The following is a 14163-nucleotide window of genomic DNA, read 5'->3' as shown; positions in this document are numbered from 1 at the left end:
GTTTGCCACAAAATACTTACCTATAATAGTTTCTTCGGTACATGACAAACTTGAATTACTAGATTATGATTCATGACTCTAAGTTTAGCACGTGATTCAAGTGAAGTTCTATAGCCTCTTTGCTAGCATTTTAACTACAACCATGTCTCAAAGACAATAGAGCGTTGATAATTATTTGTGTTAAGAGTCCAAGTTGAGTGTAAAGATAAGAAATCTTTCTATTAGAACTGCAAGTTGAGTGAAAGGAAGAAGTATTCCTATAAATTGAGCCACCAGTCCTAGGTATGTTTAACATTATCATTGCAAGGATATCCACCTTTGTATGCATTTCCATATCAGTAGGTGTATTCAAAGAGATGGTTATGGGTCCATTAATTATGGAGTTTAGAGTTTGTGAGGAACTCTATATGTCTATTTGGAAACTCCTACATGGACACTCATAAAAACTAGATTTTATTTGTATTGCCTATAAATAATAATCTCAACCAACAAGTTGTTTCATAGCTTCTCGACTTAGTATACACAACATGTATAGATGTGTTGGAAATGGCCATGACTCAATCCTATTGTCCCCAATTATTTAATCGGAGAAATTGGATGTTGTCCAACTCACATGTCCCCTTTCACACCCATGCATGTGTGGTGTGTGATAGTACGCTCAATTTGAACAAAAAGACATAACCATGAACATGGGTAATACAACAATAAACAATTTAAATGCTAGTGGAAGGTAAATAGGTTCTTGTAGCTCACAAATTCTGGCGTATGGAAGTTGCAATTGCCTTTTCAAGTCAATTTTAAAATACTAACACTTACATTATTATGACCATGCATGCAAGGAACAACTTAAAGGTTTCTTCTACCATTAAAAATAAGTGATAGAGGTTCAATATTTGGACTATTGGGAGCTACCAAGTTCATTGGAGAGTTTCGTCTCCAACCTTGAGTGCATTGAATGATGTGTTGATGAATAACTTTGTGGTGGATGTGAGATTGTCAACCATCATGAGGGAGAGGCCAACCTCCATTCACAACACTCTAGATCTTTGTGGGGGGGCTGGACTAGGAGGGGTCCCTCAAAGTAGGAGGCAATGCCATTCAGGAAAGAATTGCCCAAGTAGGTGAAGTCTTGCACAATGTGGTGAAGAGGCTTGGGAACTGGAAGGAATGTGGGCAGAAAGGAAAAGGAGAAGGAGACAAGCATGGCAAGGCCATCTGCTACACGGTGTCGGCCATGAGCATCATTTTCTTCTTCTTCATCATCTGCACCTCCATCTTCCTCGTGATCTTTATCTTCTTGATGAGCATCTAGTTGTACCTCACGCAAAGCAACGGAGATGGTGGATTGAGAGGAGACGCCCAGGTTGGAGTGCTCGAGGGAGTAAGAGAAGGTGTGTTTGTGGAGGTCCATGACTAGAAGCCTGTCGCGGGACCAGAGGAGATGGCGGGGAGTTGCTGATGGGGTCAATGGTGACGATATTGAGGACGACGTGTGGACGCAGAAACGCAGGCAGCCAGGGACGCCGTTCTGGCCCTTGAGGCGCTCGCAGATGCGGACTGCAGGGACCAAACGCTGAAGGCCGCAGAAGTTGGACGCTATCGCCCACACGCTCCCCATGCGGACTCCCGCCCACAGCCGCTCTATCCTCCCCTTCATCGAATACTTAGCAGCTTTCGAGTACCCCATATTGTGATTAATCGCACCTTCTCGGCCACACCCGATATGCCATAACCTCACTCCTTCGAGCGCACCCTCGTCAGCTTGGGTCTCTTCGACTGCTGCATCATCATCATCATCTTCTTCTTCTTCTTCGGCTTCTTCTTGGCACCCTCCCATTCTCTACCCGTGTTATCGACGAGATATATATATATATATATATAGAGAGAGAGAGAGAGAGAGAGAGAGAGAGAGAGAGCGACGAGGAGCGAGAGTGAAGTCATCCTTTTATGTAGCTACTTGTTCTTGCAAGGGACAAGAAGCTCAAACGCCCCGGCGGTTACTCTCCCTCCCTTCTACACAAACGGTGCGTATATAAATTATCATTGTTTTCGTTTGCATGCGCTAGGTTTTTCATAACAAAAGTCAATGGAAGATTGAACTTCTGAAAAGCATGCTTACCTAGTCATATTGTAAGGTTGCTGTTTTGGGTATGCACGGAATTATATATTGCAACTTTTTAATGGTTTGAAAGAAAAATGATCATCCTCATTCGTTTTTCAAAGGATTAGTTTAAACAATTTTATCATTCATATTTTTAGTTTATTAAGGTTAGATTCAAATCTTTGTCATTCATCCTTTTTAGGATTAGTAAATAGTAGTGAAATAAAAATAAAAGAAAATGATTTTTTGAACGTATGGTGAAAACAAAGCGTAATGAACTTTCATATGTACTAAACAAATGAAAACATAAAACTTCAACAAACAGAATATCTTGAATAGATGCAGGAATGACACATCTCTCATAATTATTTAATTACGAAGAGATTTGTGCTAACTCTTTCACATGCTATATAGCATATTTTCTCATTTTATTTAGTTTTTTTATATTTTTGAAGTATTTTTATTGTTTATTTATTTATTTTATTAAAACTATCATAAAAAATTATCATCCTTGTACGTCAAAAAAATAAATTATCTTTTAAAAAATATATAATTACGAAGTATAGCATGCTTTTTCGTGAACAAGTGTACTACACTTTTATGATAAAAACATATTGTTCTCATCAACATCACTAAACGCTATGAAGATAAAAAGTTACATGGCATCCTTCGGGACTTTTAGAAAAAGGAAAACTATGGCTTTTAGAAAAACATCACTAAAACAGTTTGCTACAAATGTGATATGACATAGAAAAATTCGAATCATCTTGGGTGACAGAATGTGAAAGCATCATTGAAAGACTAACAATGTACGCATCATTGATACATCCATCTCGGTCTGCAAAATGACAAGAGCGATTGCAAATGGAACCTTGGACTATGGATCTATTCTCAATAGCCCTCTAGTCCCTTGGAATGATGGATCACTTTCACAGCCATCTATTGGAATTGACTTAACTACATCCAATATTGTAGATGTGTTTGCTTTTAACATGCTACATAATCCATTGATCCAAGATTACATGGCTATAGCAGAACATCCACATCCAAGGATAGGGTTTTGCATCCTCAACAGGCAATCCATCAACAGGATTATAGAGCTCCATCATTAAAGCTTTACATTCAACCCAATGCTCCAAGTAGATCACGAGAATGAAATATGTTTAGTTTGCTCTAAAATGTAGTCTAGCCAAGTCGACAACAGGCATTCCAAAGAGCCGATCAACACGACTTTTCATGCATCATATTACAGAATAATAACTGTCTCATTGAAAGAACGAAGATGACGTTCAGGACAGAGGGCTTGCCTGCAAGAATCTCACCCTACTCAGATATCACCTTGGAAAATGCACTATTTCCGTTCTTATTCCCACTTGGCCATGGTGTCTACGACCAAAAAAAAATGTGAACATTTAAAATCACAATCAATGACTCGAACTACATATACATACATACTCTCCTTTCAACATTCGCCATGTACTTAAACAACACAAAAGCTTATCTACAAATATACTTTTCTTCGAAACACAACGCATGTCTAAACACCATCGATAAAACTACTGAATAACAAACATGCAAAAGTTGCATATAGAATTTCAAACTCCTTCACAGAGCTTCACATGTCAACCTAGTTTCAAATATTAGAGTTAGATTTCTCAATATTTTCTAGTCTGATATGGGAGAAAAACAAAACAAGGAGAGTACTTGAGATTTTTTTAAAAATACCTAGATATTAGTTTATTAATGTTTTTTTACCTATGGTTAGAGAGAGAGAGAGAGGGTCACTGCATCTAAATGTTTGTGGCACAATTATCAGTGGTGGCAATGGTGCTTGATAATGTAATGATGGTGGCAGCATCTCTAACAATAATGGTGGCATTATACTTGTGGGTTCGGTGGGCATTTTTCTCATGTAATGGCAACATGAGAGAGAGAGAGAGAGAGAGAGAGAGAGAGAGAGAGAAGAGTTACATAATATATTTTTTATTGAATTTAATCAATGATTTAATATATGTGATCTTCTTATTCTCTTCAAAAGTGATTTGAATATTTTATATACTCTTTTAAGGTTAGATTGTAACATCAATTATATTGACTTACGAAAAGGGAGAGAAAAGTAGAGTTTCTTTGGAAAAAAGAGAAAAATAGATAGAGAAATAGAAAAAACGATAATCCAATATTTTTAAAATGAAATTGAAAAAGAAAAATGATAAATTTTTTGAATTATTTCTTGAATTCAGCAGCTTTTTTTTTAGTATTCAAATATCTTGATTTAGAATATAAATAACTTTTCTTGTTGTATGTAGCAACTATTGAAGTGCATATAGTTCATTAAATAATTTAAAATATAAACATAAATTATTATCATTAATTTATAATTTTTTAATATAAATTTATATTTCTATATTGAAAAATATTGCAAAGATTTATTGTTTGTCATGATGTTTAAATTGAAATGTTGGATTAAGTTAAGAATAAAATTTTCTATTTAATATTTCATGTTTTGTATTTGATATAAAATTTTGATGATAGCATGATTTTTTAAGTTATATACTTATATTATTTAGCAAAATATATTTTATCAACAATGAATGAAGATATTTATATGGTTTTCTTAGTGTATTAGCTTGTATTTTTTGTGACAATTTTGATCAATAAAGTAAATGAATAATTATTTATATTGATTAGGTGCATCATTATTGTCTTTGTTTTACTAAATTTAAGTTATTTTTTGAAAAGCCTTATGTAATTTGCACATGAATACGATTATATGTTCAATTTTAAAAATAATCATTTATATTAAAATGGTATTTATGTATAATATGTGAATGAAAAGTTTTAGTATGTATTTAACTTCATACTTTATATGAGATATATATATATATAGCTAGCCCTCCTCTTGTGTTCCTTGATAGTAGCAACAACTATATTTATTGGTAGTAACCACCATTTTGATTATAATGTAAATAGTTTATTAGCTCATAATACAGTACTAGGGTGCAAAGCCAATTTAGTGATAATTATCAACCCCTTCATTGGATATGCCCGATGTCGCAACGTGTATTGTTGAAGGTCACCACAGGGGTTTGGTAAGAAAACTGAACAAGATAGATAGAGATGTGTCTTCAAGAGATAAGTAGATTATAGTAAATGTTTAATGGTTCAAGAGGTACTTCACAGTCAGTCACAAGGGTTTGAGAGAGAAGAATGTATGGGGGTTCAAGAGCTTAGACTCCAAAGATGGTAGAGATAAGAGAAGGGTTGAAGGTAGATTCAAGGAGAGGAGTAGATGGAAGAGAAGAGGTTTGAAGAAATTGAAGACGACGTAGAAGAATACTCCCGAAAAGAATTATAAAATGTAGAAAAATACTAACAGAGATGAAGCCTATCAGTTTCTTTCAGCATTATGAGAAGATATAACTCTAATAGACAAAAATGTGTATAAAATAATGCCTTCCTCTATGCTGCTCAGATTGCCAATCTGATGCTTCCATTGGCTCCGAAAGGGGGGTAAAATACCAGCACATCTGACTAGAATTTTGCTAGATCACTCCTTCTTTATCTGCCCCTTCGAAGTGCTGTTCATTGCCTAAAAACAACGATCAGGCATCACACGATTTTATCAATCTCTGTTTTTACATAAAATCCTCTCAAAGTGGCTGAAAGCTACAAGCTTTCTTTTACATGTCATCCTAATCTAGAAATTGTCTACAATTTTATGGATTTTTACTAGAGATAATATCTAAAAGATAAAAAATTGGCTAAAATCTAATATTTTTGGACCATGGATACTAACACTAATATCTAAAATGGCATTGGTTCTCTAAATCAATAAGAAAGCCACACTCTAGATTTTTTTTACACGGTTTGCATGTAGCAACACGACATCCAGATGATAGAATTTGTGTTGCTATTTGTTTAGCTGCATTCCCAAAAGATTGAGCTGGCCAAAAACAAATTTTGGTTGCCAAAGAAGCTAGGACGCATGTGTTATGGTGCTACAAAGGAGGAATAGTTCATTAAAAAAACCTTGCTAATTTTTTTCAAATAATGCACTGGTTTAATAACAATATGGTGGCAGCCAATGATTGGTGACTTTTGCCAAATGTTGATGGGATTGATCATATTTAACCTGGAGGGGGAGCACTAGAAAGCTGCCTTGTTGTGACATTTGAACTTTGAACCTTTCACAACTCATGCACTCGTTGAACCAACTAGATTGCTGCTCCTTAGTGAAAAAGGCCAATTTTCAAGGCAAAATCCTCGAGCCTTGAAAAGACCTTCATAAACAATTTATAAGTCTTATTAAATTCTCTAAACCCTTTCAATGGTATGAATACTTCATTCCTAATCTTCATCCATTGGTCAATTAGAATAAGTGGAATCTTGACCCTTCTAAATAATATTTCATTTTTTAGTTTATAGATTTCTTGTACTATTGTACTGGTCCTCAAGACATGCTAGCGCATCATGGTTAACTCATCTCTAGACCCCTTATCTCCAAACACAGCTAGCTTAGCATCAATATTCTCTACAAAGCCAACTTTCTTTAACCATGATTGGGCTTGCCTCTAAACTTTCATTTCTTCTAACACCATCCCAAAATAGCTTCCTTATTGTTTCAATCTCCCTCTTGTAGAATATGCATGGAGGAGAAACATTAACAAACTTGCACTCCTTTGTAGGGAACCTATTCATGATGACCTTCCAAAATAAGAATTTTAGTTTCTCGAATAGCATGGATGCCCATGCCTTTTTTATCTTTCGATGCCATGTTCTTCTCTTAGAGCGAGGGTTCCATCTTTGCCAAGACTCACCACCTTGGCTGAGAAACTAAGCACTCCACTCTGAATAATCCTAGGCCTCCTTACATCTCCATATTAGTTTATCCCTTATTGCGATCATGATCCTACCTAGATTGCCAACAAAGTTTCTAGTAGAAATAGACCATTCCTAGGCTTTCTTCACTAATGCATCTTACATAAACCCTCTACGAGACCTCAATGGGGCAAACATAGCTCATCTACAAAAGTTTCTAAATGAGATACCTTGTGATGACACCTTGCTATCACTAGGGGATTGGAAAATAGCATTAGCTGACAACAACTCCTCACAAGGGAGGGGGAGTTATATGCTAGTGATAGAGCAAGAAAACTAGAGTGATTTGGAAACCTTACGCAATTTGATAGACTTGGCTATAGTGTTTGGAGGCAGCTTTGGCTTCTCCCTACATGTGGTATGATAAGCAAAGCCATACTACATGGAGAGGGGCAAGGTGAGATAGAATCTACCTTAAGCATGGAGCTTGGTGGGATTGTAAAAATGTGAGATTAAGGCTACTCACAGAGATAGTAGTGTTAGATCATGTCCCAGTACTTGGTACTATGAGACTTGCTTTGAGCAGCACCATCCCTTAACCTTTTTCAAGTTCAATGCATCATTTTTAAGAAAAAAATAATTCTAGGTAGTTAAAAGACCCTTTGAAAGCCTACAGCAAGACACTAATTCACCTTGCAAGGAACTTACTTAATTGGATTGTAGCTATTATGGAGATAGCAAAGAACCATGTTAGAAGTGAAGCTCAAAAGGGGCAAGAGTTTGTAGCTACCAATCATTAGTTTAGGGATTCTATTCTTTTGGCCCTTAAGGTTGATCCTTATGATTGCTTTCTTTACCATCTTTTCAAGAAGCTAGAATAGTGTCAGATTGAAGTTGTGAAGGTTCAGTTGAAAGGAGCATGATACCTATTAGTAGATCCATCTATCCCTCTCTTCTTTCGTGCATTAAAGACAAAAAAGTAAAGGGAGTTGGTACTAATGATTGAGGATGATGAAGAAAATATTTTCAAAGAGGATTTTGACATTGTGAGGGCTTTTACTAAGCATCTTTCTGTGATTTTAGACAGAGCTAGAATATCCATTTGAGTACAAAGAAAAACTAGAAGCTTTCCTATAGGTTGGTAAGGGATTGATCAAACTAAAAGAAGTAGCTTCATTGAATATGCGTAACTACTCTATCTAACCTAAAGGCTAGATCCACAAAGGTCACCTTTTTTCCCTCTGATAATGTAGACCTCATCTAACATACAAGTCAAGACCTACCATGCTCACACATGGCTTATCTTTATAATTGGGGCCTTATAACTTAGAGTACCATGGATCATTGGTGGCATCTTACAAGGGTCGGCATTGAGTATGTCTAACATTTAACAAACTCAGTAAGGGGACACTCCTTAGCATAGTGCCCTATGCCTTTACATACAAAAAAGGAATCAAGAAAAGCTTAAAATTTAACATCGATGACTATCTTGATACGGGTCAAAAAACTGCACTATTATCTTAGGTATCTTCTACCTCCTATCTCATAGGATAAATGTATGTTTCTCTAGTTTAAGAGCTCCATTGATAATAAAGGTAAAAGGCACATATAGGACATTACCCAATGCATCACCTAACACCACCATATCAATTGCTACTTCCTTGTGGTAAATGCGACTTTATTTTCTTGCATCCTCTTCTCAAGCTTTGGCATGTCTTCACAAGTGGCCAAATCTCAATATGCATAGTCCATATTCATATATTCATGTGCCTTTGATGCTTTAGGATAGGATCATTCTCCACCTAATTGTTTCTGGATTACTACCCCCCTTGCATACATGCAAGAGGTGATGATGCCATGTTAATGGTATTTAAAGACTTGTAATGGTGCTTAAATGCATTCACCTCACCTAGAACAACCTAGCTCTTAGTTCTACTTTTTCAATTTTTGTTGATGTGTTTTCTGTGCATTTATCATTAATATTGTCAAAAGAAGTCCCCCTCGCATGTACATATTCTTAAAAGGGGCATTACTCAAGAAGAACCCTAACTTATATTCATTTGAGGATAAATGTATAGAACATGAGAAACAAATACAAATGCATGAAGAGAGCAATATGGCACATTATAGATAGCTAGGTCTTCCTATCAACCTAGAGCATTAACTTCATTATTAAGAGGTGTATAAACATAGAAACAAGTTGAGGAAAAGTTCATTATTAAAGAGATACCAAGCACTTGACACCTAGGCCACACAAAGCATGACAACACAAAAATGAATTGTGCTCCATGCTTAAGCCATGCTCTATGCTGTAAGAGTGCTTTTAGACATAAGAACTCCACATGTAGGCATCACATTTTATTATGAAGAACCTCACTCTTAAAGACACTTTATATATTAGATTTTAACATTGTAGAGAACTCCTACTCATGTGCATTTGTATTTTTCAAGGTAAAGCATAATGGAAATTTGGTGACACTACAAGGAAACACAAGTATAGTGATGGCGGGTAGCGACGCAGGAATAGCAGTGTCGCATTTGCAACGCAAATAGCGATGCCCCACAGGGAAACAAAATAGGGCTGAAACCCGAGTGCGTTTCATTTCGCGCATTTCCGTGAGACATTTCGAGAGGGAGAGTGAGAGAGAGAGCGACCATTTTGCATAGAGGGTGAGAGAGGGAGAAGAAGAAGGTTTGCTGCCGTCGCCGTCGCCGCCGTTTGCGAAGGAGAGGAGGAGCCACCGTCGCGAAGAGGAGCCGCCAAACCCTCAGTAAATCTTTACAGTGAGTCCATTCTCTCTTTTTTGCTTGTTTAGGGTTTAATTTGTGTATATTGGAGGGAGAGGAAATGAGAGAGAAAGAGAGGGAGAGGGAGAGGGAGGGAGAGAAAGAGAAAGAGAGGGAGAGGGAGGGAGAGAACGAGAAAGAGAAAGAGAGGAAGAGAGGGAGAGGGAGAGGGATGGGGAGGAAATGAGAGAGGGAGAGGGAGGGAGAGTGCATTCTCTCTCTCTTTTTCTTTTGCTTATATGATTTATGTATATATATTGAGAGAGGGAGAGGGAGGAAATGGGAGAGGGAGGGGGAGGGAGGGAGAGAGAGAGAAAGAGAGGGAGAGGGAGAGCAAGGGTGAGAGAGAGAAAGAGAGGGAGAGGGAGAGGGAGGAAATGGAAGAGGGAGGGGGAGGAAATGAGAGAACGAGAGGAAGGGAGAGTGTATTCTCTCTCTTATTTATTTATTTTTTGTATAATTTGTGTATAATGGGAGAGGAGAAGAAATGAGGGAGAGGGAGAGGGAGAGATAGAAAGAGAGGGTAATTAAGGAGAGGGAGAGGGAGGAAATGGGAGAGGGAGGGGAAGGAAATGAGAGAGGGAGAGGGAGGAAGAGAGAGAGGAAATGAGAGAGGGAGAGGGAGAGGGGTGGGGAGATGAAAACATAATAGGGAAATGAGAGAGGGAAAGGGAGGGAGAAGAAATGAGAGAAGGAGAGGAAGAGAGTAAAAGGAAATGAGAGAGGGAGAAAAGAGAGAGAAAAAAGAGAGAATGAGAGGAGAGAGAAAAAGAGATAAGATGTTAAACATAATAGGAAAGGAGAGAAAGAGAGGGTGTGGGTGAGGGTGAGGGTGAGGAAATGAGAGAGGGAGAGGAAGAGAGAAAAGGAAAGAGAGAAAGAGAGGGATAGGGTGAGGGAGGGAGAGGAAATGAGAGAGGGGGAGAAAGAGAGAAAGGGAAATGAGAGAGGGAGAGGAGAGAGAAAAAGAGAAAAAAATCATTAAATCTAATAGAGAAAGAGAGGATCAGGGTGAGGGAGGGACATGAAATGAGAGAGTGAGAGAAAGAGAGAAAAGGAAATGAGAGAGGGAGAGAAGAGAGAAAGAAATGAGAGAGAGAGAGAGGAGAGAGAAAAAGAGAAAAATCATTAAACCTAATAGAGAAAGAGAGAAAGAGAGGGTGAGGGTGAGAGAGGGAGAAAGAGAGAAAGAGAGGGTGAGGGTGAGAGAGGGAGAAAGAGAGAAAGGGAAATGAGAGAGGGAGAGCAGAGAGAAAAAGAAATGAGAGAGAGAGGAGAGAGAAAATTAGAAAAATCATTAAACATGATAGGAAAGAGAGAAAGAGAGGGTTAGGGTGAGGGAGGGAGAGGAAATGAGAGAGGGGGAGAAAGAGAGAAAGGGAAATGAGAGAGGGAGAGGAGAGAGAAATAGAGAAAAAATCATTAAACCTAATAGAGAAAGAGACAAAGAGAGGGTGAGGGTGAGGGAGAGAGAGGAAATGAGAGAGAGAGAAAGAGAGAAAGGGAAATGAGAGATGGAGAGGAGAGAGAAAAAAAATATGAGAGAGAGAGGAGAGAGAAAAAGAGATAAAAATCATTAAACCTAATAGGAAAAGAGAGAAAGAGAGGGTCAGCGTGAGGGAGGGAGAGGAAATGAGAGAGGGAGAGAAAGAGAGAAAAGGAAATAGGACCTTACAATAAGCTTAGGGTACTATGATAGTGTGTACTAAGAATAATTCCACCTCACTAAGAATGATTCCATCTAGGTACAAAGGGTACCATCATATTTCACTCTCCCCCTCTCTATATTTGTGTATGCATCTACGTACAAAGGGTACAAATAAAAACAGTCAGAAGAGAGGCCAAATAGACAAATGTAACAATATTTAGGTATAATAGTCAGAGATACAACTTCTCTTCTTCTTTACTACCCATATTTGCTATTGTACTCAAGTATTATGAAGATAGATAGATAGATAGAAAAATAGATAGATAGATAGATAGATAGATAGATAGATAGATAGTATCATAGTACCCTAGTATGTACTACCTTATACCTATTACATACTATCATAGTACCCTAGAACCGCACATTTACTGCATAATGCTTAAGGAAACCCTAGCACCCGCTACATAATATCATAGTACTGGGTACTTGGCACTATGATACTAGAGTACTAGGTGCTAGATACTAAGATGCAATGATATTATGTGCTAGGTACTGAGTACTAGGTACTAAATACTAGTGTTCTATGATATTATATGCTAGGTCATAGGAAAAGAGAGAGATGGAAAGAGAGGATAACAATCTAAGAAAAGAAAAGAATGATAACAAAAACAAATTGTTTGTTGTAACGTAGACAAAATGAAAAACGAAGAAGGTTCTGTTGTTCAAGATCGCGAGACGTATCTTAATCAGCGTGTCCCATGTCCTTGCTCTCAATGCAAGCTGGCAATTAGATGAAAATGTCGATTGTCTATAGAACACGTACGACGATTTGGCGAGTTTTAATGTGAGATCATTGATCAGGCGATTGCAGATTTTCAGCAAATGGTAAGAAAAGTTAATATCAATCATGCATTGTACTCACAAGCTAATTGAATACCATATACAATAAGATTGGGTCTCGCTGGCAAATTTTCTATCTAGGGAGGTGATGTCTCATCCCAAGAAGGAGTGCACTCTTTGCAGCCAATTAGAAGAGTATGTGGGCATGCTATGGATGGAGTGCAGGAGCCAATCCACCACTTGCAAGGCCAATCTATATCTTCAATGCTAGAGGAGACATACATTCTTCCAGACCTACCTACAATCTTGGAGCCTGAGATGGAGGCAATGATCGATGCATTGATTACCATGGATGTCGAGACTTTTGATCTGCTTAGATAGGAAGCATCCATACCATTATATGATGGGTGCCGAGTATCTCGCCTGAAGACACTGCTTGTACTCTTAAGTGTGTAAGCAAAATATGGGTGGAGCAATACGAGTGTGATCGAGTTGTTCAGGTACCTTGTATATACGCTTCGTTGATTTTTTTTTCGGCACTATTATTACAAACATTTGTGCTTTTTCAAGGTGTTTATGATTTTCTTCAAGTTATTGAAATATCATATATTACCACCTGCAAATACCAGGCCTGAGTCTCATGATGATGTACGATATGTTTTACCAAAGCTTGGCATGGACTACAATAACATCCATGCATGTATCAACGATTGCATACTGTTTCGAGGAGAATACGAGACTATGGAGACATGTCCAAAGTGTGGTGCTCACAGGTATCGATAGGACTTGCAAGGGTAAACCATCCCTCAAAAAGTTCTCAGACACTTTTCACTTATACCCCACATAAACCACACGTTTCGTACGTTCGACATGGCGAGCTTAACAACGTGTCATGCACAGAATAGGTCCACGGATGGAGTTCAACGAATATCAGTGGATTCACGTGCATGGAGCCACATTGACTCTACCTTCCGAGGCTTTGCCCGAGAGCCAAGGAATCTTCGGCTCGGTCTTGCAATGGATAGCGTGAACCCATTCGGTTTGCACTCAACTTCTTATAGTGTGTGGCCTATACTTCTTGTGAACTACAATATCCCTCCATGGCTTTCTATGAAGAAAGGACATCTCATCCTTAGCTTACTTGTCCCCGGCCGCTACAAAGTCAAAAATATGGACGTGTATCTTCGTCCATTAGTCGATGAGCTTAAGATTTTGTGGGTGGAGGGGGTCACCATGCAAGATATGAGCAAGCGTGATGGTCGATGGTCAGCCAATATTCGAGCCATTCTCATGTGGACAATGCATGACCTTTCGGGATTCGGAGACTGCTCAGGTGAACAGGCCTCCATTCTCGTTGGTAATATCTATATTTTATCTCATTCAAGCAAGTATTCACTAGGTCGTGGTGTTGGAACAGGTCTGGTTACCTCAGGTTATCATGCATGTCCATTGTGTAGGCCACAGTTAGACTCCCGAAGGTCACAAACCATGAAGAAGATGGTATATCAAGGATACGTGCTTTCTTGCTAGAGGATCATGAACTCAGGGAAGGTTTCCTTGGACGACCTCCTACACGTATCTTTGGTGCCAATTACAATCTCAAGGAAGGTTTCCTTGGACGACCTCCAGAAGTTTGTACTACGAATGGATTGTCGACTTTGGTGCAATGGATCTCACAAAAGGAGATTAAGACGTCCTCTATTGAATCTGCGAGGCGGGGAGCAGTGGAGATGGTATGTCTCTTTGAGAAATACCTGCCCACCAGCATCCTCACGATACAAATCCACCTTCTTGTGCATCTTGTAGATGAAGTGGAGATTGCTCGACATGTCCATACGCGATGGATGTTCTTCTTGGAGTGCTTTATGAAAACCCTGAAAGGCTTTGTGTGACAACGAGCTCGAGCAGAAGGTAGCATGGCTAAAGGTTGGTTGGTGTCTGAGGTGCTAGTGCATATTTCATAATGGCT

At 38.3% G+C, this 14163-nt stretch overlaps 1 protein-coding gene across 1 annotated transcript; it reads right to left on the bottom strand.

Annotated features, from left to right (window-relative positions):
- Window positions 1–729: 729 nt before the first annotated feature.
- Window positions 730–1851, bottom strand: LOC148029905 (uncharacterized). The gene has a single exon (XM_087687149.1). It carries the CDS (start codon window positions 1835–1837, stop codon window positions 1004–1006), a length of 834 nt encoding a protein of 277 aa, XP_087543275.1. The 5' UTR covers window positions 1838–1851; the 3' UTR covers window positions 730–1003.
- Between the last annotated feature and the right edge of the window lie 12312 nt (window positions 1852–14163).

The sequence above is a fragment of the Lygodium microphyllum genome, chromosome 10, assembly GCF_053477565.2.
Source record: "Lygodium microphyllum isolate KBCC chromosome 10, Lygodium_microphyllum_v1.1.10, whole genome shotgun sequence".
NCBI lineage: Eukaryota > Viridiplantae > Streptophyta > Polypodiopsida > Schizaeales > Lygodiaceae > Lygodium > Lygodium microphyllum.
The sequence above is the reverse complement of the archived record's forward strand: the minus strand, read 5'-3'. Positions and strand labels throughout refer to the sequence as shown.

What these genes read in the sequence shown, in the direction of transcription:
- LOC148029905 (XM_087687149.1), bottom strand. Translation starts at nt 1,837, where the DNA reads ATGGGAGGGTGCCAAGAAGAAGCCGAAGAAGAAGAAGAAGATGATGAT.